Here is a 25,673-nt window from a genome sequence, read left to right as displayed (position 1 = left end):
GCAACTAGCCCTAAAGTGTAAAGGAAGAAAAGGCATGAGTCGTATATGAGCACCTTGGACAGAAGCTGAAGAACAAAGGCTTAGCGTAAAGCTGCAGCTTTCTTTGTTCTATCCATGTTACTTCACCCATAACTATAACTAATTGCTGACTATTGGTGCCATATATAAGATGGCACCTTCTTATGCGTGATTGTGAGCAACAGTATTATAATGAATGCTATATAATACTGTAAAGGTGCTGAAAAGGCCCAGATCCTATGATGCTATTGACTTTATTTGGACCTTTGTAAGGGTTGTAGAACCTTTCATTGTTACAGAACTCTCCCGAGTCACTTCCCGAAGCCAATTCTAGAGGAAGATACTTTTTTAGTATAGAGGTCAGTAGGAGATGGCTTCATCTGTATTCACTAGGCTCCCTCTAGTGGTGGCTGCAGGCAGTGAGAATGAAACACGTGAAAAGGTGAACATTTATTTTAAGCTCAGCAACGTAGGAGCTTCTAAACAAGGTAGCAACTTGACTTTTTCCAAGCCCTAAAGTTTTAGTAAAAGAAAAAATGGGACGGGTCATATATCAGCACCTTGAACTGAAGCTGAAGAGCAAAGGTTTTGCATGGAGCTGCAGCTTTCTTTGTTCTATCCATGGTACTGCATCATCCACCCATAACCACTACTATATGTCTCCAGTGCCAAGACCTTCAAGATATATTGTTCATCCTTCGGTTGGATAGTGTCCAACACCAAGTGCCAGCATGGTTCTGGGTGGCCACATCATGAGGCACCCTGAGCTTTGGGGACATGGATACAAATAAGGACTGATCACTATAATTTCCAGATATCCTCCCTCACTCAAAGCAGCCTAATAACCGTATCTCTGGAATATTCTTTATCGCTTGTCTTGTCAATTGATGGCCTCATTTAGGACTGACGACTGGAGATTTCTCATTACTCCACATTTTCAATCATCATCAACCACTTACTACAATAAACATAACGCAGCGTGAAACCTTTATTGCTTTTTCTGTGTGTCTCATAGTCAACTATAACTCATTTTATACATAACTATAGGATATGGAGCAATGTGTTCACATATCCATCACTCTCTATAATTAAAGCCATACGTTATAAATGGAGCTTAGCTCAGTGGAGAGCCGATGGAATATAGCGGTATAATGTCACTACCGTATTGTGATACTACCAGGGAGATAGGTTGTACTTGTGTAATCCCATATTATGATCAGTGTGAGCTTAAATCATGAAGGGCGACAGAGTGTGCAGTATCAGGCGGTATTGTACAATTTAGCTGCTGAATAGGTGAGGTCACTGTGTAATCTAGGGTTATCCTATAGTGCCGCAGTGCTTTAGCATTTGAAGGACCACAATGGCTGCCTGGACCCTTCCTTCTCATCCCCCTAGTAAAGGCAAAAGTCTATAGAGCCCGGAACGCAATACGGTTCATGCACAGACTGTCAAACCAGAGTTAGTCTACCGCCTACAATAATTCTGCACCACAATTTGACTAGCAGCCCCGTACCAATCTCTCCTGCAGGTGGACATTGTATATCCATGACTGTGTGGCCCATGCATATAGTAGTTTGTTGTGGTTTAATAGAGAGGAAGTAGCTAGCTTCTCCTCCAGCTGAGATTTAATAGATATTGATATAGTATGCCTGGCAACCTGGAATATCCCAAATTGAATGGTAATAAATCACTGGTATGGTACAGACCTTAAAGGGGTTATCCAGGTAAGAGCTAAAAAAATTAAACGCTGGCTGGTCTTAGTCATCAAGTCCCCCTGAGTATTTTGAGCCGTCTCCTGTCTTTCTAGCTCAAGTTCAAGTTTTTCTAAAAGCCGATCTATAACTAAGATAGAAAGAATACATTTCCCATCATGCATCTCCCTGATTGGTCTGTTTGTGTACTCGCCCCCTTAGCTTTCTTTCCTGCCCACTGCTGTCATTACTGTTGCACAGTAAACACAGGACTATTTTTTTCACTGATTTTGCATCACATCACCCCAATATGTATTCTTTAATAGCTGATGATGTAGCAGAGCTGATGCACGCATGATGTAGCAGAGCTAATGCGGGTATGGTGTAGCTAACGGGCATCTGCTAACCGGAGGTGGGGGTTATAGTGCAGGTTTAGATATCTGCTTCCTGACTGTTAATGAAAACATTCGAGTTCCAGCCGGACTCAATGAACAGAGCTGTGACACAAAGACAGGTGGATATGCTTGCATTCACTGACAGCAAACAGATATATAACTATAACATATTACAGAAACCTAGGCTCAGGGACACATGTAAGTCTATGGAAGCTGCACTACCACTAGAACTGAACAGGTGCATGGAGATGATGCAGATGGTGCCTCCAAGTCAATAGATAGCTAACCTGCTCCCAGAGAGGAGATCACATGTCCTGTGTCTACAAAGGGGGGGGGGGAGAGGGAGCTCAGTCTTGTCAGAGTGGACACAGAGAGGATGATTTTAGATGTCCAGAGCCAGTATGAGAAAAAAAAACAGGGAAAGGGTTCAAGATAGGTTATACATGTATATTAGACATAGGGTGGTATTGGGAAGGGGGATTGCTTAGAATAATGTTGAAAATATGGAAGACCAAGGTCAGCACTAAGCACATGATATGCAGATTACAGGGTAAGGCTAGCTGTATCTGTTTATGGTAGAGGAAGTCAATGATGACGCTTAAGAATTTGGCCCAATTATAGCTGGAAGGTTGTACTGGCTTTGGATATGTATACTATTGAATTCGTTCCACGTCTGTTGAGATAACAGACTCTGAGCCAAGAACCCACATAAGAAAATGATCCAAAGATTACTATTTTCCTAAGAAAACCATGGAGGAGTTGATAAAGTAGCAGTGTGCTCCTCACTTACATATGGATTGCTGAGGTCACTCCGACATATGGAGCACCCTATGGCTCCTCAGATGATATATGACGCTTTGTGTACTTACTGCATGAGATAGAACAGCTTTGTGTGTGGGTTTTCTCTCTTGGCAAAGAATGATACATATCCATTATTTTATTCATTTGCTGAAAGGAAAGAAAAGCGGAGCTGTGTGGTGGTAGTAAACCTTCTGGAGGCGAACGTACAATGACATCGTAATGGATATTAAAGGAATTGCCCGCTTTAGGCAAACCCTGGTTGTGTGACAAATTCTCTGACGGAATGTATGAGGTCCCCTCCTTCATGTCATCTGCTATCCCTGGGGAAGCTCGATGCCGAAAAATATTCCTAGTGTGCGGTAAAGACGCATGCAAGACAGGTTCTTCAATATGAGAACTACCTGCATCATATACTCTATTAGGGCAGGGAAGGAGATCAGGAAATATTACCCCACTGTTGCCACAGTGCTTAATATGTCACTTTAGCCACAGTCCACAAGGCTTATACTCTCTCCACTCTAGCCATAGTCCTAAAGGCTTATACTTTTTTCACTCTAGCCACGGTTTTCAAGGTTTATACTCTCCCCACTATAGCTATTATCCTCAAGGTTCATACTCTCCCTACTCTAGCCATTGTCCTCAAGGTTCATACTCTCCCCACTCTAGCCATTGTCCTCAAGGTTCATACTCTCCCCACTCTAGCCATTGTCCTCAAGGTTCATACTCTCCCCACTCTAGCCATTGTCCTCAAGGTTCATACTCTCCCCACTCTAGCCATTGTCCTCAAGGTTCATACTCTCCCCACTCTAGCCATTGTCCTCAAGGTTCATACTCTCCCCACTCTAGCCATTGTCCTCAAGGTTCATACTCTCCCCACTCTAGCCATTGTCCTCAAGGTTCATACTCTCCCCACTCTAGCCATTGTCCTCAAGGTTCATACTCTCCCCACTCTAGCCATTGTCCTCAAGGTTCATACTCTCCCCACTCTAGCCATTGTCATAAGGTTCATACTCTCCCCACTCTAGCCATTGTCCTCAAGGTTCATACTCTCCCCACTCTAGCCATTGTCATAAGGTTCATACTCTCCCCACTCTAGCCATTGTCCTCAAGGTCCATACTCTCCCCACTCTAGCCATTGTCATAAGGTTTATACTCTCCCCACTCTAGCCATTGTCCTCAAGGTTCATACTCTCCCCACTCTAGCCATTGTCATAAGGTTCATACTCTCCCCACTCTAGCCATTGTCATAAGGTTCATACTCTCCCCACTCTAGCCATTGTCCTCAAGGTTCATACTCTCCCCACTCTAGCCATTGTCATAAGGTTCATACTCTCCCCACTCTAGCCATTGTCCTCAAGGTCCATACTCTCCCCACTCTAGCCATTGTCATAAGGTTTATACTCTCCCCACTCTAGCCATTGTCCTCAAGGTTCATACTCTCCCCACTCTAGCCATTGTCATAAGGTTCATAGTCTCTCCACTGTAGCCACAGTTCTCAAGGTTCATACTCTCCCCACTCTAGCCACTGCCTCAAGGTTCATACTCTTCCCCACTTTAGCCATTATCCTCAAGGTTCATACTCTTCCCCACTTTAGCCATTGTCCTCAAGGTTCTTTCTCTCGCCACTATAGCCATGCTCTTCAAAGTTCATACTCTCTCCACTCTAGCCACAGTCCTCAAGGTCTATACTTTCCCCATTCTAGCCATGGTCTTTAAAGTTCATACTCTCCCCATGATCCTTAAGGTTTACACCCCATGTACGTTCTCCACTCTAGCCACAATCTTCAAGGTTTATACTCTCTCCAGTCTAGCCACAATCTTCAAGGTTTATACTCTCTCCACTTAACCACTGCCCTTAGGGTCTATACTCTTGAAACTACATTTTTTCCAGCAATACTGGCTGTTGGTTGGGGGGGGGGGATGAGCAGACAGATCTACAATAATCTACTGAATGCTAGAACATGTTTAATTTGCGGGGGAGTAATGGCAGATGTGAAAACCCTCTTAAACTTGTAATACCATGCCCAACCACAAAAAGTGCTGTTAAGAGGAAACATCTAGATCTATCCAAAGCACAAGGGTCTTCCTTTCATGCATGTGATTGGTAAAGCTTAAAGGGCATCACCTAGTGGTGGAAATATTTATTAGTGTATCACACAATTCCGACTCTGTTAAACGTAAACGGGTTATCCAGGATTAGAAAAACATGGCTGTTTTCTTCCAGAAACAGCAGAAAGCAATCAGGCTTTTTCACTTCAATGGAACCGAGTTGTTAAACCCTATCCAAACTGGAAAAAAGAGTGGTGCTGTTTCTAGAAGAAAGCGGCTATGTTTTTCTAAGCCTTGATAACCCCTTTAAATTTACTTCCATTTACATTTTAATGAGTTTCTTTGATGTATCAGAACACAGAATATATAAAGTCACCTAGAGGAGAGATGAATTGAATGCATTTAACATCTGTATTTTCGGCGAAGCTGCTTTATGACTAAGGTTACGTCGCTAACAGCTGACCATTCAGAAGATGATAGAGGGTCCATGATTAATGTAAGCGCCAAAGTGTGAACAATGCAAAACACACAAAGCTGCAGCAACTATTTCCATAATTATCAGTCCTCAATAGAAAAACACTAATAATTTCCTGTAAATTGAGGTTACAAAATTCATTTACTGCATAAAAGTCAAAGAAAGGAATCACTTGAAGGGGAAGAGACCAGATATAATTTAGACAAAGACTATGAAAGGGACTGTCTCATGCTATAGGTAAATGCATATCCATAACTTTTATGTTCTAACAAAGATCAGTGTTTTGTTCAGTGTATTGTGACTAGCTGTAAACACATTGACAACCAATATGGCTGCCCTTCCTCTTGTCACCTTTAAAAAAAGTCCTACCATAACCGAATTAAAAATTAACGTAAAAATAACATGTTTATTAAACATTGATACTTTCAATGTTGATTTAATATCATATGGTCATTTTTGTTTTCTTAGGGATATCCCCTTTTAATTTTAGGGATGTATATAATAATGATGTCTTTGGCTGGAGATCTGCAAGTAACAGGAACAGTAATCGATGGATCAACCAAGGGTAGATTATTTAGTTAATAAAGGGATTATTCAGAACATCTTAACTGACATTAATTCTGCTTCTTTGTTGTACTTTTAAAGCATGAGTTTGGTTCATGTTGCCTAGCAAACACTTACCCTTCTATCATGGTCACCAATATTTAACAACACTTAGCACACATATATAGTGAGATTTGGGTTAAAGTAGTTTATATTGGCAACATGTATGATCCATAGGTGACTTGGTTATAAGATATCTACATATGCTCTATTAGGGTAGGAAAAGAAGCCAGGAAACATTGCCTCCACTATAGCTACAGTCCCCAAGGTTTATACTCTCCCCACTATAGCCATGATCCTTTAAGGTTCATACTTCCCTTATCTAGACATGGCCCTTTAAGGTTTACAATCGCTCTACTCTAGCCACGGTTCTCAAGGTTTATACTCTCCCACAATCTAGACAAGGTCCTTTAAGGTTCATACTCTCCACACTATAGCCATAGTTCTCAAGGTTCATACTCTCTTCAATCTAGACATGGTCCGTAAAGGTTCATACTCTTCTCACTATAGCTATAGTTCTCAAGGCTCATACTCTCTTCAACCTAGACATGATCCAATAAGGTAAACACTCTCGCCACTCTAGCCATAGTTCTCAAGGTTCATAGTCTCCCCAATCTAGACATGGTCCATAAAGGTTTATACTCTCCCCACTCTAGCCATGGTTCGCAAGGTTTATACTTTTCCCACTCTAGCCACAGTCCTAAAAGTTCATACTCTTCCCAATCTAGCCACAGTCCTAAGGAACTCCACAAATAAAGAGGGATATGGCCAAGAGTCCACCTACAGTTTGGTATGATAAAACATAAGCAGACTACATAAGAAATTGTACTGCTTGCAAGACAAGGAAGAGAAAGGTGCAGGACTACAAAGCATTGAAAATACCAATAAGAAGTCTTCCTTCCTCGTTGAGAGTTCTAGTCTTAAGATGGATGAATACCTGTCAACCCTTCCTTTGTGAATTCTGTCATTCTATATGAAATAGTTGTTTATCAAAACCATGGTTGATCCCAGAAATTCTCTAATGCTTAGGATGCCTGGAACAACCCCAACACCGCTGTTTGCACTACTACGCCTTGACATTTCCTAACTGAGGATTGAAATCTTTTCATCATCTTGTGATATCCTTGAATAGCGTTCTACATTCTGCATTTTCCATTATAGCCATGACCCTTCCACTCACCTTCATTTCTTGGAGTTACGGTTTTACCGTTTTGCATTGTTGCTGTTCCATTAGTATCCTGACACACTGTTATTCGTGTACGGGCTTTACATCTTATGTGCATCATCCCTATTTTTGTATGCGTGTGTGCTATTGTACTGATACTGTTTCTTCTAAGGTACAAAATTCACTTAAATTGTCTTTTGCACTTTACTTACTGTAGAACAAGCAGAAAACACCTGAGAAGAACCTACTGGATTTTAATTTCCCATGTCCAATGTCGTCAAGGCTCAGGGGAAAATACCCAACCTGGCTGATGGATTGCCAATTCAGCCAATCAGTGACTGCAGCGGTGTCCCGTCCTAGTCTCTGATTAGCTAAGCGGGCAATCCAGTCATGACGGTGCAGAAGGGGATCCAGGAGCCTGGCAGGAGTCCCGGAGCGGTAGGGCAGCTTTTTGGAGGCTCGGGGAAGGTTAAGTAGAGCTTATTTATTTCCTATATAATATGCTGTATGATAGGTTAATATCCTAGGAGCCATATAAGTGTGGAGCCATGGCCGTGCACGTAATTTCTCGAGTCTATAAAAAAATTGGATTTAGTTTTTTCTCTGTTTGTATTTTTGTATTTATTTATCCATCCCAACCATGGGTTGTCAATGTATCAGATCCTGATCTTTTCGCTTGGTCCGGCGCCAGTATTTGGAATCAGGCAGATGTTTGAAGATTATGTACCGCAATAAAGCTGAGAAGAAACGAGGACATACAATTTCATCCCTTACACTTGCACAATGAGAGGCATTTAATAACGGACTGTCGAGAAATGTTTTTCTATTCCTCCCACACGCTATATTTTTCTCCTCACACGAGCCACATAAACAACGTTTTCTATAGCTTGGGGAAAGTAAAAATAGAATGGACATGGTCCAAACTGTAGGAGAGGAAAAAATGTACAATAACAATCGCTGTACGCGGAATTAGCGTTCTGGAAAGGGTGCCAGATAATAGACGTAAGAGTTGAGTATGGTTATTTAGTAGGGATGGTCCGAACCGAGTTCGGTTCGGGTTCGTACGAACCCGAACTCTCGGCAATGATTCCCGCTGTCTGCCCGCTCCGTGGAGAGGGTGGATACAGCGGGAGGACCGCCTGGAAAACTGGGATACAGCCATAGCCATAGGCTGTATCCCAGTTTTCCAGGCGGTCCTCCCGCTGTATCCACCCACTGCATGGAGCGGGCAGACAGCGGGAATCTGATGCCGAGCGTTTGGGTTCATACGAACCCAAACCTCGGCAGTTTCGGACCATCCCTATTATTTAGTAAAGTGCATCTGCGGTACACGTAGATCCGAGCTAAGGACGTGACCAACTTAGCAAAGTTACACGTTGAGGTACAGTATCCCTCTTTTCTCTATGCAGCTATGTCTATGGGACTTGGGAGAAGCAACTCAGTGATACCATGTACCGTACTCATGACTTGGCTATGGAACTTGAGTTAAAGTTCCTCCTATTGGTCTATATAACTATGACTTGGCTATGGGGCACGGGCAGAGCAATTCCTGCTAGTCCTAGTCACTATCCCCAAGGACAATAGAATTCTATATAGGGCTCCTTTCCCTATTGACCCCAAAGTAACAATGACTGGCGAAGGGTCAAGCCACCCTCTGTCTACAAAACTTGGACTTTCTTGAAGGTAGTTTTTGGTGGCACAAACTCTCCTCTGTTGGTAAGTTGAAAATGGACACCATTTTTGACTTGGCTATTTACAGTTCTTATAATAACTCTAAGGACCGCGCATACAAAGCTGTAAAGAAAATGGTCGATAATGGTGTGTGCACTGTTAAAATTTTACAGTAGTATATTATTATAGGTCATATTGGCTCAGTGCATGTTGTTTTGCTCTCTACTGGTATATATGACAGATGGCAGGCTACATCCGTATCATGGTAGATAAAGACTGATGCCTATCCCTGTCTTCTCACTGCGGGAGACAGATGTCATCATGTAAAGGCATGGAACAACTTAGTGCTGCTTCCGTCTGTAAGAGTGACTAACTTTTACTTAAAGGGAACCTGTACCCCCCATAGCCCGGATGACCCCCGCTAGAGACCCTTATACTTGCCCCATACTTGACGGCTCCATTCATTCTCTATGAGCGTCGGACTCATCTCTGATGCGCGCACGCCGGGCTTCCGATGGGGATATCTCGGCAGCAGGAGCGGCTCCAGGAGCGGGACTTCGTGCAACGGGGTAAGTATAAGGGTCTCTAGCAGGGGGTCGGCCGGGCTCTGCCCCGGCACGGGGGGTGACAGGTTCCCTTTAAAAATCTCAAGTCTTGTATGTCATGTAGAAAGTGGTGCATTCTTCCCGGTCTGACACAGTGCTCTCTGCTGCCGCCTCTGTCCATGGCGGGAACTGTCCAGAGCAGTAGCAAATCTCCACAGAAAACATCTGCTTTGGAAAGCCACGCGGCTGTGTCAGTACGCTAACGTGAACTTTCAAATAGTATCGGAGCTCCCAACATCATAATTAGTCATGATGCGGCGAGCTCCGAGATCCAGTCCGCAGGACACCGCCCGTGCTATGGACAGATTGCGGAAATTGTGTAAAGGCCACTTAGTCAGTCACTGCCAGCACCTGCCAAAGTCAAAGCAAAGTTCTAGCTTCATACCTGGCTCTGAGAGTCCCCATTATCCTGTCAGGAATAAATCAACATTTCAACTTAATGTGACACCTGATTCTGAGGCTTCATCTGATCGGTAATTGTTGTCACTTGTCGGCGTCAACCCAGGTTTTTAAACATTTGACACATTTTCCTTCTCATGTCAAATCAGATGGAGATTGCCGTCAATGTCAACTAAAGCTTTATAAGTTTTGAGTTTAATTGGATATCATTGCCCCTTGGCAGGAGTAACCCCATGTTAAGACTTTTAGGTGACACCTGATTCTGATAACTGATTGTGTCAGTAATTATTACCAGTTACCAGGGGCAACCCAATGGGGGAAATTTATCAAACACGGTGTAAAGTGAAACTGGCTCAGTTGCCCCTAGCAACCAATCAGATTCCACCTTTCATTCCTCACAGACTCTTTGGAAAATGAAAGGCGGAATCTGATTGGTTGCTAGGGGCAACTGAGCCAGTTTCACTTTACTCCATGTTTGATAAATCTCTCACAATGTTTTTAGCTTCAAAAATAATAGCTGTTCATTTAATCAGACTTCATCATTGACCTCCATCAGAGTCATTCCTTCATGTGAAACCTGAGATCTCTAAAACTTCATCTGTTCAGGGTTCCCCCAAGTTTTCAACACATCACAACTCCTGACATTTGCGTGTACTACATTTTAACTTCATCAGACATTTAACATATCATATGACTGATGGTCACCGTTCACTTTCATGGTAAATCAGGGTTTGCCACCTCAACACATGACTTTACTGTCTGTCATTTTCAGTTATCAGGTTCAGCCCAATAGTTCATCCTCATGTGACACCTGATTGGGAGTCACTGTTGTCAATAATTAAAGGGGTACTCTGGCAAAAAGTTTCATAAAGTTATAGAGATTTGTAATTTACTTCTTTTTTAAAAATCTCAAGTCTCCCAGTACTTATCAGCTGCTGTATGTCCTACATGAAGTGGTGTTTTCTTCCCAGTCTGAACAGTGCTCACTGCTGCCTCCTCTGTCCATGTCAGGAATTGTCCAGAGCAGTAGCAAATCTTCATAGAAAACCTCTCCTGCTCTGGACAGTTCCTGACATGGACAGAGGTGGCAGCAGAGAGCAATGTGTCAGACTGGAAAGAATAAAGCACTTCCTGCAGAACATACAGCAGTTGATAAGTACTGGAAGACTTGAGATTTTTAAATAGAAGTAATTAACAAATCTTTATTACTTTTTGACACCTGTTCATTTTAAAGAAAAAACATTTGGCAGGAGTACCCCTTTAAAGTCAACCCTACGTTTTAAATTCAAAACATTTTGTAAATTAGAGTTGAACAATGTAAAACACTGTTGTCACTTGTCAGGGACAATCCCATATATATTTAATAATTGAAGCTTATAAATATAAATGACGATCATAAAAGAGGTAAACAAAAACTTTTTAAAGGGAACTTCATTTTTATGGTGCCTGACAAATGAGTCACCCGGGTGGTTGCCAATGGCTTCATCCTACCTCACCAGTTTTGACTAATAGATCTCTTTCTGTTTGGGTATAGGGAGAGATGAATCAATCAATCACAGCTGGAAGAATGGGGAGTACTACTCTCAGGCGTAAAAACAGGTTCTCTTCAAAAAATGAATATATATATACACTCACCGGCCACTTTATTAGGTACACCTGTCCAACTGCACGTTACCACTTAATTTCTAATCAGCCAATCACATGGAGGCAACTCAGTGCATTTAGGCATGTAGACATGGTCAAGACAATCTCCTGCAGTTCCAACCGAGCATCAGTACGGGGAAGAAAGGTGATTTGAGTGCCTTTGAACGTGGCATGGTTGTTGGTGCCAGAAGGGCTGGTCTGAGTATTTCAGAAACTGCTGATCTACTGGGATTTTCACGCACAACCATCTCTAGGGTTTATAGAGAATGGTCCGAAAAAGAAAAAACATCCAGTGAGCGGCAGTTCTGTGGGCGGAAATGCCTTGTTGATGCCAGAGGTCAGAGGAGAATGGGCAGACTGGTTCGAGCTGATAGAAAGGCAACAGTGACTCAAATAGCCAACCGTTACAACCAAGGTAGACAGAAGAGCATCTCTGAACGCACAGTACCTCCAACTTTGAGGCAGATGGGCTACAGCAGCAGAAGACCACACCGGGTGCCACCCCTTTCAGCTAAGAACAGGAAACTGAGGCTACAATTTGCACAAGCTCATCGAAATTGGACAGTAGAAGATTGGAAAAACGTTGCCTGGTCTGATGAGTCTCGATTTCTGCTGCGACATTCGGATGGTAGGGTCAGAATTTGGCGTCAACAACATGAAAGCATGGATCCATCCTGCCTTGTATCAACGGTTCAGGCTGGTGGTGGTGGTGTCATGGTGTGGGGAATATTTTCTTGGCACTCTTTGGGCCCCTTGGTACCAATTGAGCATCGTTGCAACGCCACAGCCTACCTGAGTATTGTTGCTGACCATGTCCATCCCTTTATGACCACAATGTACCCAACATCTGATGGCTACTTTCAGCAGGATAATGCGCCATGTCATAAAGCTAGAATCATCTCAGACTGGTTTCTTGAACATGACAATGAGTTCACTGTACTCCAATGGCCTCCACAGTCACCAGATCTCAATCCTATAGAGCATCTTTGGGATGTGGTGGAACGGGAGATTGGCATCATGGATGTGCAGCCGACAAACCTGCGGCAACTGTGTGATGCCATCATGTCAATATGGACCAAAATCTCTGAGGAAGCTTCCAGCACCTTGTTGAATCTATGCCACGAAGAATTAAGTGGCCGGTGAGTATGTATATATATATATATATATATATATATATATATATATAGATAGATAGAGAGAGAGAGAGAGAGAGAAAGAGATAGATAGATATATCTTCAGATGTGTTTATTCTGTGTGCATTTATCATGGTCCATCAAACGCCTGTTTTGTAATGGTTTGTTTACAAGTTTCTGCTGAAAAACTACTTTCCTTTATACTTTTTTAGGGGGAAAAAATGAACAAAACAGATCAGAGTTCAGTCATAATTAGTCTACAGAGAACACAGTGTCTGAGCGAGATCCTGTATAATAAATACAAGCTTACATATGATACTACTTGTATACCATTAGATAGGAGCTATTCATCAGACAAGTAAAAAAAATACACACTGCGCAATATACTTTCCTATCATCAGCCTTAAAGCCACCTGTCCTTCTATTACATTTAGCATTGCATCCCTCTAGCTCCATCTCTGTTGTAATATACAGATGTGTCCCTCCTTACCCTTTCTTGGCTGGAGATAACCAATGTTACAAAACAACACGATTGCATTACACTGTGCTGATTGTTGTTTTTACTATATACAGTATTGTAACATAGTGGTTGCAATGTGAATTGAAGCCTTTAAGGGGCCCTCTATCATATCAACATGTTATATGGAATTGGAGTCCATGATCGAAACCACAGAAAGGTAAGGATGGACACTGACGTCACCAACATCATTACTGACGCTTAATTGTATTGCGATCATGTACAGAGGTCGAGCCACGCACATTTTACCTCTCAAACCCTTGGATAATTTCATCCCTTTATGACCAGTCATCAAGAGAGTGTTAATTGGATACAATCTGGCGCTCCAATAAACAGGTAACAACCCATATGGCGGTCACATACTACACGGAAATGTGAATAACAGGATGTCATAAATACAACAAAATTGTCCTTTGTGCTCAGCTTCAAGGCAGTATTATATCTCATTACTCCGGGCCACAAGTTTACAGAGAGATCGAGTCATAGAACGGTGGTAGTTTTAACCATTTAAAAACTGTAAACTTTTAAAGGGAATATAACAGTAGAAAATTACATATAAGGATTTTACTATAGATGTATTTGTGAATTGTTAGTACTGGTCAGAGCAATCACAACAGGAAGATTCCAATTTTTGTCAGCTTTGCTGTATAGACTGGGACATAATAAACAGAGTAATTTTTTCATCATTATTCACTTGCTGCCTAATATATTAATATATGTTACTCCTTTAAATGATCCATTGTCACAAGGTTATCAATTATATTTATTTCACCTTAATCTTAAAGCAAGTGGTTGTATATCCTCCACAGGGATTATGCATTGTTATATTTCTATTTACATTGCAATTCTGGTAAATGACCATATTGTAAAAGCTCTGCAGGAGACATGTAAACGAATGTCTGTGTTGACTACTTGGACGTAATAGTCCAAGGCTGACATGTAATACAGGAAAATTTCAGGACTGTAATCTGAGAGGTGGAAATAAAAGCATCAGAGCAGAAGCACTGGATCTGTCACAGCTACATTAGTGTTTATGGTACAGTAAACGTTTAGTGAAATCAGGAGGAAATTGTTAAGAAATTTAACTAAATATATTGGCTATAATCTTTTCTGCCTTATCATGCCTCAGAATGCAGCACGGCTACCTAAAAGAATATAACTACTATTATACTGTCCTTTATGTATGAAAATATACTGTAACTACTATAATAGTGCCCCTGTGCAAAAGAGGATAGCTACTATATTACTGCCTCCTATGTACAAGAATATAACTACTATAATACTGCCCCCATGTACAAGAATATAACTACTATAATACTGCTCCTATATACAAGAATATAACCATTATAATACCGCTCCTATATACAAGAATATAACTACTATAATACTGCTCCTATATACAAGAATATAACTACTATAATACTGCTCCTATATACAGGAATATAACTACTATAATACTGCTCCTATATACAAAAATATAACTACTATAATACTACCTCCTATATACAAGAATATAACTACTATAATACTGCTCCTATGTACAAGAATATAACTACTATAATACTATTCCTATATACAAGTATATAACTACTATAATACTGCCTCTATACACAAGAATATAACTACTATAATACTGCTCCTATATACAAGAATATAACTACTATAATACTGCTCCTATATACAAGAATATACCTACTATAATACTGCTCCTATATACAGGAATATAACTACTATAATACTGCTCCTATATACAAGAATATAACTACTATAACACTGCCCCCTATATACAAGAATATAACTAGTATAATACTGCTCCTATAAACAAGAATATAACTACTATAATACTGCTTCTATATACACGAATATAACTACTATAATACTGCTCCTACTGTATATACAAGAATATAACTACTATAATACTGCCTCCTATGTACAAGAATATAACTACTATAATACTGCCCCCTATATACAAGAATATAACTACTATAATACTGCTCCTATACACAAGAATATAACTACTATAATACTGCTCCTATATACAAGAATATAACTACTATAATACTGCTCCTATATACAGGAATATAACTACTATAATACTGCTCCTATATACAAGAATATAACTACTATAATGCGGTTCAGGGAAGAAACAGAGTGCTGCACCTCACACCTATGGTTGATACTAGTGCCGCTAGGCTAAATAAAAAACACATCAGAATTTTGTGTATGAATTGATCAAGCCATACTGCCCCATGTACCTCGTGCCGGTATCTGATACACATGGGTCCCTACATGGGCCTCCCTTCCCTGCACATGAACGCTTTGCGGGGTTGGCGGTCGCTGACCGACACGGTGTGGAGTTAGCGTAGGGACCCGTGTGGACCAGAGGACCTGCGCGGTAGTACAATATGGCTTGATTAATTCATATAGAGACACTCTGGTGTTGATTTTTAATATAGGCCTAGCGGCATTAGTATCAGCCATAGATGGGATGTGCAGCGGTTCCATTCTCTCCAGTTCATATCTACTATAATACTGCTCCTATATACAAGAATATACCTACTATAATACTGCTCCTATATACAAGAATATAACTACTATAATACTGCTCCTATATACAAGAATATACCTACTATAATACTGCTCCTATGTACAAGAATATACCTACTATAATACTGCTCCTATGTACAAGAATATACCTACTATAATACTGCTCCTATATACAAGAATATAACTACTATAATACTGCTCCTATGTACAAGAATATAACTACTATAATACTGCTCCTATATACAGGAATATAACTACTATAATACTGCCTCATATGTACAAGAATATAATTATAATAATACTGACCGCTATGATAAGACTATAACTACTATAATAGTCTCCAGTAGAATGCGATGCATTAATTATTCTCAATATTTCATACCAAGAACATTTCTACCTTTGCTTTATATAACTACTTGGATATAATGACGCCATCTCCCACCTGTCATCTCATAGTCGTGCCGTTGTACTGTGGGCTGAATTTATTTGTCATACCTTTAACAACAATTAAGTTGAAGTCTATTAGGCCAACATACAACCCACCGCCATCCACCTACATACAGTAGGCATGCTATGGTACCTGCAAAATTGTATAGGCAGCATTCCGATTACTTAAAGCACACGCAAGATATGGAGTATTATGCAGCTGGATTATTGTATATCAAATGTCCTTGTTAAAGTAGGTGGGTGAGTGTGTACTCCCCCTGCAGTGCCCCCTGCAGGAAAAATTATGCATCACTTAGTTTTCGAGAAAGTGATTGGGTTGTCTAATCAACATAAGGTCATGGTGGGTCCACTAGGAAGAGATGCGTAGCCTCTCTAATCGATCTTATAATGGATGGAGAAAGGACTTTCTTTTTAAAATGACGTCCGTTATTACAGCATTTTGCAATGTATTGAAGTCAATGGAATGAAGGATGTCTAATTCACACAATGTATTAAATGAAGGACGTTGTCTGTCAAAATGATGATCGTGACAATTATTCACAGGTGTCTTTTGCAAACAGCGGACGTTATTTTTTTAGTTGTTCTTACACAGTTTTTCTTTTTTCACCGTCTTCACTATTAAACTCAATGGACTTTTCAATAAAAGGCCGATCAGTCCACCCAACCAAGAATACTGAACCAACGGCCGTCATTGCACTGATGGGCTTCACTCATCCTGTGAAATGACGGACGTATTTTGCCTTCAAAATGGCGGGTGTAATTTTTTATTTAATAAATAAATTTCCTATAAATTATTTGAAGGGTTTCATAAGCAAGCCGTGCATGATGACCTCCAGTGATCGGCTGAAGCTCCAGCTAACCATACTGTACATTTTCACATCAGTGGCCTCTACAGGGGACATGACAGACATTCAAATGTATGGCCAAAAACAGTTCCTCCCATGAAGGGAGTGCCCTATACTGAGCTACACTCTGTTCTGGCTGAAGAAGGAAGTCCTCGGGTGAAATGCCACCCATATCATGTCTGTATACCCTGACAGGGCACATCGAAAGGGTTGTCTTCGGCATGATCGGGGCAACAGGATGGATCTAACTATTCATCGTTGTTCCACATTGCTTGATAAATTATTGTACAAGTGAAGATGAAGCTCCTTAAAGGGAATTCTAGAGTGAGCCAATTGGTGTCTATCACTGACCTACATTCAACCTTCGACGTTGTAGATCAGGGATAGAAAACCTTCGGCCCTCCAGCTGTTGCAAAACTACAATACCCATCATGCCTGGACAGCCAAAGCTAACACCTTCTTCTAAAGTTGGCAAAACCGCTGTGTTCCTGGGTCAAATGAACCTTTGGCCAACGGTTATGGAAAGTATACTGGCAACTTTACCTTTCCTCTTGACTTGACATATCTTGATAAGTGTGGCCTGAGATAAATTCCAAATATTCCATCAGGATCGGAGTCTGGTACCCCAAAACATGTAGTTTTGAGACCGTGAATAAACATATCTATCATACCTGTTTGGGACTGAGTGCCACTTTATGCCTGCCAGTGCCGATTGATGTTCCATAGAACTGTGGGTAACTCCAAGGTTTCCTACATGAATCCTCATTGCTTCTAAACAGGATCCGGTGGCTCTAGACCTCTGTTGTTCTAGGAACACGGCAGCTCGGGCTTCTTCACTGATTGCACGAATAGGTGTTGTGCTCTGAGTACAACACTACCAGGTCAGCGTATACATCACTCTGCCACTGGTTTTACCCTATGGCGCCTATCTTATCTTTCTAGCCTTGCAATACCATCAATAGATGTGGCACCCAGTGGTCGTGATGTAAACTTTCTTGCTGGCCTGGCCTGGTTATGTATTAAATTGATATGGTTCCGACTGATAAAACAAACTTTTGACATGAGATATGTCAATAGTTTTGATTAGTTGGGATCTCACAGATCAGAAGAATGAGCCGAGAGAAGAATTTAGCAATATTTCCCTCCTTGGCTCAAATCGATCTTCATCTAGGCAGCTCCGTCAGATGTCTATGGGGCCACTGGACGGGGATGATTGATAGCAGGGAACTGCGTTCTCCTGATTGTTCACAGTCTCTGTAGGGAAATCCCAATTGATCAAAATGGTCAACAAGTCAAAAACATATATTTTTTTGACACTTGAACAAAACAATTGCCGAAAGGTAATGGTGGACACACCTGTAAACCATTCAATAATGGGTTCCATCTGGACTATTAGAACAATGACCTACATACAGTAGACATCACTAAGAAGGTTCATATCAGTCTTCATGGACCTTATCTTTCCAATATTACATCCTATAGCAGGTACAATATCCCAGGGTAATCCTTTTTTTGTAATGTTCAGCAGATAGAATTCCGAAAATAAAGATTTTCCACCCTCATCTTGACACCTTGAGAAGCTCCCCAGAGTTTACTAACACTTGTCCTCAATGTTTTCTGACGCTTCTATGAAGATCTCCTCAAATATGGTCATTAAGAGCCCATGTAGGCCGATAGTCAGCCAAGCTCCGGGTATCAGGTGTAATCCTTCCCTGCAGGACGCCCCGAGCTACTAGAGTCCTGATAAATAAATCATAAAACAGAACCCATTACAGTTTCCTTCATATTACATAACCCTCACGTAGACTCTGCGTGCGCTATTTTTATACAACTTTTTTCTCAATGCTTCAAATCAAGAGCAACAGATTTATCTGTATTTACCGAATTACGAGGCGTTGGCAGATTCTGCCATTTAGCAAAAAGGTGTGAAGTTGTGCTGAAGTTGCACGAGGCGCTCATTTCCAAGTGCGCTACAGTACTTGTAATGGACACATCCATCTACAGTAAAACATACTTGTCGGATAGAATATATTTTACTATGTAAATCCCCACAATAAAAGTAAATTTTTTTAGAGTTCTAGATGGGATGACTGTATCTACTATTAGAGGGGCACTTAAAGAGATTGTCCAGAGCTAGAATAAAAATTGTTTGCGTTTTTCCAAAAACTTTACCTGGCCACAGCATATAATTTTTCAGCTCAGTTCCCTTGATTCTATATTTAACACAACCAATGGACAGATGTGGTGCTGTTTTTGAAGAAGACAGACATGATGGCAATGAACAGTTATTGCTAACAAAAATCAGAAGGTAAAAAAAAAAAAAAGTTATTTTTCCAAGGAAAGGTTGACATGTTGTATAAAGGTGAAGGTTGTGACTACATTTTTATTTCCAAAAAATTGATACATATATATTAAATGGTGTCTATTTTTTGTATCCCCATGACAACACTTTCAGGTCCTGTAATCTAGCGGTATATAATAAGGACACTGGATCTCACAGCAACCAGTTAGAATCCAGCTTGAATCTTTCTAGCACAAGTGAGAAAATTAACAAACCCAATACAGGGAGATCGGCTAACACACAAGGGAGTTTTTGGTTACTTTCCTATATGTTACATCTATTGCAGGGTCCTCAGGGGCGGAGCATGAGAATCTATTTGTTATGTACCGCCCCCTCGGACCAGTAATCTAATCATTTGTTTCATATTACTGTCTATCTTAGACTAGTGCAGAGGTCAATAAAAAAAAAGAACCTGGTACAAATGCTTGGCCTAATATCAGAAAACCCTTTAAAATGGTTCAGCTTTTAAATCCCCTAAAAAAAACTGCTAAAACTGCTATGGGAAATGACATGGGCTAACTCTACCATACAGACCAGCAAGACCAGTTTTTGTCAGCATCTCTAATGAATATTGACCCTCTAAGAAACCCATATGCCATGATTAACCCTAACCTCTTCATACACCCTAGAACACCAGCTACTAAGCTATCTTGGGCGCTCATGAGGATCTGGTCTGTTGATTTCAGCTTGACGTTGCCCTCTGGCACATTAAAGGAAAGCTCTCATAGGACCCAATAATAGCACCATTGTACCAGCTAGGCCAGTCTACTATTGGCTGCTCAAGGACCTACAACATTTACCCCTTGTCCTCATACTACAATTGCTTTCTACTTTATACTACCAGGGAATAAAGTATGAACACCCAACTACCTTTGACCATCAAGGAGGGACAAGACTACATGTGTTAGCAACATTAAAAGGGTAGTGCAGTGTTAGACATTTATTCACTAAATAACACACATTACAAAGTTGTACAACTTTGTAATGTGTGTTATTTAAGGGAATGGCCCCCTTTTCCGTGTTTCCCCCACCCCCCGGAAGTGTATTGCATTATACTCACTGCATTACTGTCGACCCTGGCCACCATCTTGGGTCCATTGCGTCATTTTCAGGAGGACGGCCAGACTATTCCAGCCATCCCTCATGCCAGCCCCCCTCTGGCACGTCATCAGCTGCTCAGCTGTGATTGGCTGAGCATAGTTATACTCAGCCAATCATGGCTGAGCAGCTGATGATGCGACGGAGGGGGGGCGGCATGAGGGATGGCTGGAGCGGTCCGGCCGGCCTCCTGAAGATTACATCATTGTCCCAAGATGGCGGCCGGGGTCGACAGTCATCTGGTGAGTATAATGCACCACACTTCCGGGGGTGGGGGGAACACAGAGAAGAGGGCCATTCACTTACATAACACACATTACAAAGTTGTATTATTGTGTTGTGTTATTTAGTGAACAAATGTCTAACACCGCACCACCCCCTTTAAGCCTTCTACTACTTTAGATCACAAGGAAAGTTTTCAGGGTTGTCCAAATGTTTGTGTGTCCTATAGAGCTGTACATCTATGGCTGGCCATCCACATTCCATGTCTTGACCCGCATACACCCCCCCCCCCCCCATTTTTCTTTGTGCCCCTCCCCTCTAATTCATATTCTTTTTTGTATGTGTTCTCCTTGGGAAGAGTATCTTTCTTTCCTCCAACATCTGCAGTGAGGGGACATATGGGAGACCCCATAGACTGCTGTTTCCCTTGAAAATTGTTTCTAGTACTACAGAATACAACAGACCAGCAGTACTCTAGCTCCACGGCAAGAGCTTTACTCTAAGTTCACAGATTTCAAAACTATGAGATTAACACGATAGACAGATAAGCCCCGCCTTAATCCTTGTCCATCTCCTATGCCCCGCCCCATCCAGGATTCAAATAAAACACCATCTAAGGCTAGGTTCACACTGCGTTTTCAGCATCCGTTTAACGGATCCGTTTTTTTTTAACGTCCAGAAAAATAGGGTCAGCAACGTTTTTTTGTCCGTTTTGGTCCGTCAAAAAAAACGCATCCGTTTTTTTTAATAATGGAAGTCAATGGAAAAACGGATGCACACAAATGAATCCGTTTTTTGCAATCTGTTTTTCATGCGTTTTTTGCAAAAAACGGATGCGTTAAACGGATGCTGAAAACGCAGTGTGAACCTAGCCTAAGGCTCTGATCTCACACCGTATTTTGGTCAGTATTTGTAGCCAGAACCAGGAGTCGATTCACGAGTTCTGTGATTTGGACCCACTCCTGATTTTGGCAATAAGTGTGCCACGTGTGAACTTACCCTTAAAAAGTACGTCTACAATGGAGTCCCCTACGTTAGTTTTCCGGACCCTCTTTACTGCAGTGGTGCATTGATTTGAACTTACTGTAAATGGAATTGAACTAACAATATAGGGAAACAACAGAGATCACCAAAACCTAATAATCAAATGTGTGTTCAGCTTGCTTCCCATTCTGTATAAAATTGTAGCTGCTTTAAAGTTTTTTTTAGATGTAGCAGAGCCGAGTATGTCTTTTTCGCAAATCACAACGTGTTATTTGTGGCTTTACATAGGACTGCAGGTCAACCTGCTCAGTGAATGACGCCTACTTGTTAACACCACTAAGAAACGATGCAGCTTCCAAAGTGTTAAATTACAAACCCAGCTCTGTACACAACCAAGCATCTAGGTTAATGAATATTGAGCCTAGGATTCTCATAACCTCATGTTAAGATAAGACGACTACAATCTTCATCTGATCACAAACAACAAAAGATTAACAGCATTCAATGGTGTAGCAGTGCCGAGTTTGTCATCTGACACCAGCCAACCATGACATTACGATGTGGTTTAATTTGTTTTTTTTTTTAATATGTAAACATACTTTATCAGGGATTGCATCGCAGTGCCTGGATGAGACAGGCAAATAACAAACTCAGCTCTGCTACATCTGTATATATGGGCCAAATCTGCAGTTGTAGCCATTTACAGCTAATGACAACATTAAGATTTTTTTTTAATTAAAACGCTAACCATTAGATATAGTAAATCTAAGTGAAAATCCCCAAAAGTAGCATAAAAGCAAATTCAAGTCGCCATCATTTCCATCGCAGAGCACAACTTTTAATAACTGCAGAGTTTATACCACTAAACCTACTTTTTTCATGACTCTCATTGACATTATAATGTCAGTACCATCAATAACCTCAAAGCTGCTAGAGTTTATAGACACAGATGTAGCAGAGCTGAATCTATCATTGACTTGTTATTTCACTGCACCAGGGCAACAGTTGAAATACTGTAATGCAGCCCCATGTAAAAGCACAGTGTAGTACTCCTAAGTTATGGCACATGACAAACTCGGCTCTACTGCTTCTGTTAAGGAGGGTGATCAATCCACAATAAACATAAGGAAAGTCAGTCTGTTATGGGGCATTGTAATTGTACATGCTGGTAAACGTACAATAAAATTAAATAATGTAATAATATTAATATTATATAAAAAGTAATAATCATATTATATAAAATAATAAGAGAAAGTAAAAATAATAGTCATATAGTGATTAAATAATATGGTAATAATAATAATAATACTAATACTAGTAATAATAATAATAATAATAATAATAATATATTAAAAAGAATAATTGTAATAAAAAAGTACAAAAAGGAATAAAATAGAAGATTATATAAAATAAGAAAAAATTAAATAATAATCATATAACATTTACACAATAATAATTCAAATAATTTTTTAAAAAAAATAAGAGTAATTATAATGAATATTAAAAAAAGTATAAAAATCTATATAAAAAATATAATAATAAAAAAAGTTAAAACTAAGAATATGATATAAAAATTATCATCAATATATAAAATAATAATAGTATAAAAAGTAATAAATGAAAATAATATATTATATATAAAATAATAATCATAATAGGATACTTGTATAAAGAGAAAATAAAAAAAATAATATTTACATAAATTAATAGAAAGTTGAATACAATAATATATTTTCTACAAATATAACATGAAATTAAATATTTATTATATGTCGTTGTTATTAGTGATATATAACAAAAGCAATATACAATGATGCAACAATCTAGCAATGAAAGATATAAAATGCATCAATAATAATACTAATAATATAGTAATACTAACAGAGATACAAACAATAGTAAAACAGCCCCATGCTAATAGCCTTGTACCTTTTGCAGTTTGGCTTTCCTGGCATTGTGGACAAACCTGCGCCCCAGCTTCTTGGCATACCAGATAGAGGCAAACATATCTGAGCTGTGGGCTTCAGAGCCAAGGAGCTGGATGTGGAGGTCCCAGGTGCTGAGCTGTGGAGCTGGAAGGAGCCTGGAGATGTTGCTTTCCTGCTTACAAGTATTACACTGTGTGGGAAGCCTGAGATAGTCAGTCTGCAGGTATATTTACATACTGCCAGCAGGGTGGCTTCTGTTATGAAGCATCTCTGTACCCAGCTCACATCTAGTCTACTGCTAAGTGCCTGTCTGCTGCAGTTCTAGAGGCGAGAGGATGGTGGTGATGGTGATGATGCTGACTACTACATATGTGCCAGCTGGGCTCTGAGGGCACAGGGGGCTGCACCATTGCTTTATAAAGAGTCACTATAGTGAGGTTAAAACAATGGGTGTGATGATTTTTTTTTTTTACCCAGACTGAAGAAGGGGGGGGGGGGAGACTTAGGAAAACACATTTGCTTTTATAGGCTTGGAAAGCAACATCCCACAGCTATAAACTGGGATACAAGCAACATTAAACCAAATTGTTCATTGCCTTAATAGAAGTGAGATCATTCTGCGCGAGGGGAAATGAGGAATCCTCTCCGAGGTTTAGTACGAGGAGGCTGGGGAAATGTATCAGACTCGGAAACTTTAGTCGTAGTACTAAAAAGAGTAATATAGTAGAATAATGGGTTATTAATAATAATAATAATAGTAAAATTATTCAGTGATGTGAAATATAATACTATAGTATAAGAAGGTATAATAATAATAGTAGTAGTTATACCATGTAACAATGTGTTATGGTATAATTGGACTATAATACTATAGTGCACCAAGGAATAATAATAGCTGCATTTAGGTATTAATAAATATCATACACTAATAATAGTTATTGTATGTAATAAAGCGTTACGGTATCATAGTAATATAATAGTACAGTGCACCAAGGTATAATAATAGCTGCTTTAGGGTAATAATAAGTATCATACACTAATAATGCACTTATGGTATAATAGTAATATAAAAAAAGTGCACCAAGGTATAAAAAAATAATAATAGTTATATTATGCCATAAAGCATAGACAGCAATAGAATAGTGACATTGGGCAGGGATGCCACCACTGTTGTGCACAGCGCTGCTGAATATGTTAGCGCTATATAAATGATTAAAATATGCAAAAACACAAATCAAATTTTAACACTTTCAAGACTAAAGGATTGTGTATGGTATCCCTGTACTTCTGTATTATGGAATATTAGGCAGGGACAAGCTCACGTTAGAGGGTACCCTGTGTAGCAGGTTTTGTCATACAGTGTACAAATAACCATGCCATACAGTGTGTTGCCCAAATTGTAGTGCCAGATGTAGTCAGGCTATGCCATACGTGTCTATGATAGATGGCAGTTAGTGTTGACGGACTTGTCGAACTGTTTGGGTTCAGCAACTTTCTCTGAACATTTGGTATTTAGGGGACCTATATCAAGATCAGGGGCCCGAGACCCCCTCTGGTCTACCTGCAGTGACTGGGGGCAGTCAGGAAGCCGAAAACAGACAAAGCTGACTTGAAAGGGGAATCCATCTCCATCAAGGATGTGACAGGTGCCGGGGCATAGGAGAGCATAACAATGAAGCATTACTTACCTCTCCCCGTGCCTGCGATGTGCCATCTGACCGTCCCTAGGAGTCCCGACGTGAAGGCATTTTCCCTTGAGTTGTGATGACGTCACGACTCTGGGGAAAATGCCTGTCTCGGCTGATGGACTGGCCGCTCAGCCAGTCAGTGACTGGAGCAGCGTCCCACCCTAATCACTGACTGGCTGAGTGGCCAGTCCATCAGCCGGGTCATGACGCCGTCTCTGGTGGAGATCCTGGAGATCGGCGTGGTCCCAGAGCATCAATCCGGCACTGAATCCCTGCCGTTTAAATTTGAAAAAAAAAAAATCTCCTTTATGGTGCGTTCACACCTACAGGATCTGCAGCTGATGTTCTGCAGCAGATTTCATGTAAATAACTGAACACAGCATCAAATCTGCTGCAAATCTGCTGCA

The 25,673-nt window shown here is 40.5% G+C and overlaps 1 protein-coding gene across 8 annotated transcripts in view; it reads right to left on the bottom strand.

Annotated features, from left to right (window-relative positions):
* Positions 1-25,673, bottom strand: part of DLG2 (discs large MAGUK scaffold protein 2) — an 818,767-nt gene that overhangs the window by 316,626 nt on the left and 476,468 nt on the right. The window contains exon 1 of one of the 8 annotated variants that reach the window (XM_069969709.1): positions 23,580-23,657. The exons of the other annotated variants lie outside the window; for them this stretch is intronic. Coding sequence (XP_069825810.1) covers positions 23,580-23,657 — 78 coding nt within the window. Of the gene's footprint in view, positions 1-23,579; positions 23,658-25,673 lie in introns of those variants that run through there. 8 annotated transcript variants of the gene reach the window in all.

This window comes from Dendropsophus ebraccatus, chromosome 5 (assembly GCF_027789765.1).
Source record: "Dendropsophus ebraccatus isolate aDenEbr1 chromosome 5, aDenEbr1.pat, whole genome shotgun sequence".
Lineage (NCBI taxonomy): Eukaryota > Metazoa > Chordata > Amphibia > Anura > Hylidae > Dendropsophus > Dendropsophus ebraccatus.
The sequence above is the reverse complement of the archived record's forward strand: the minus strand, read 5'-3'. Positions and strand labels throughout refer to the sequence as shown.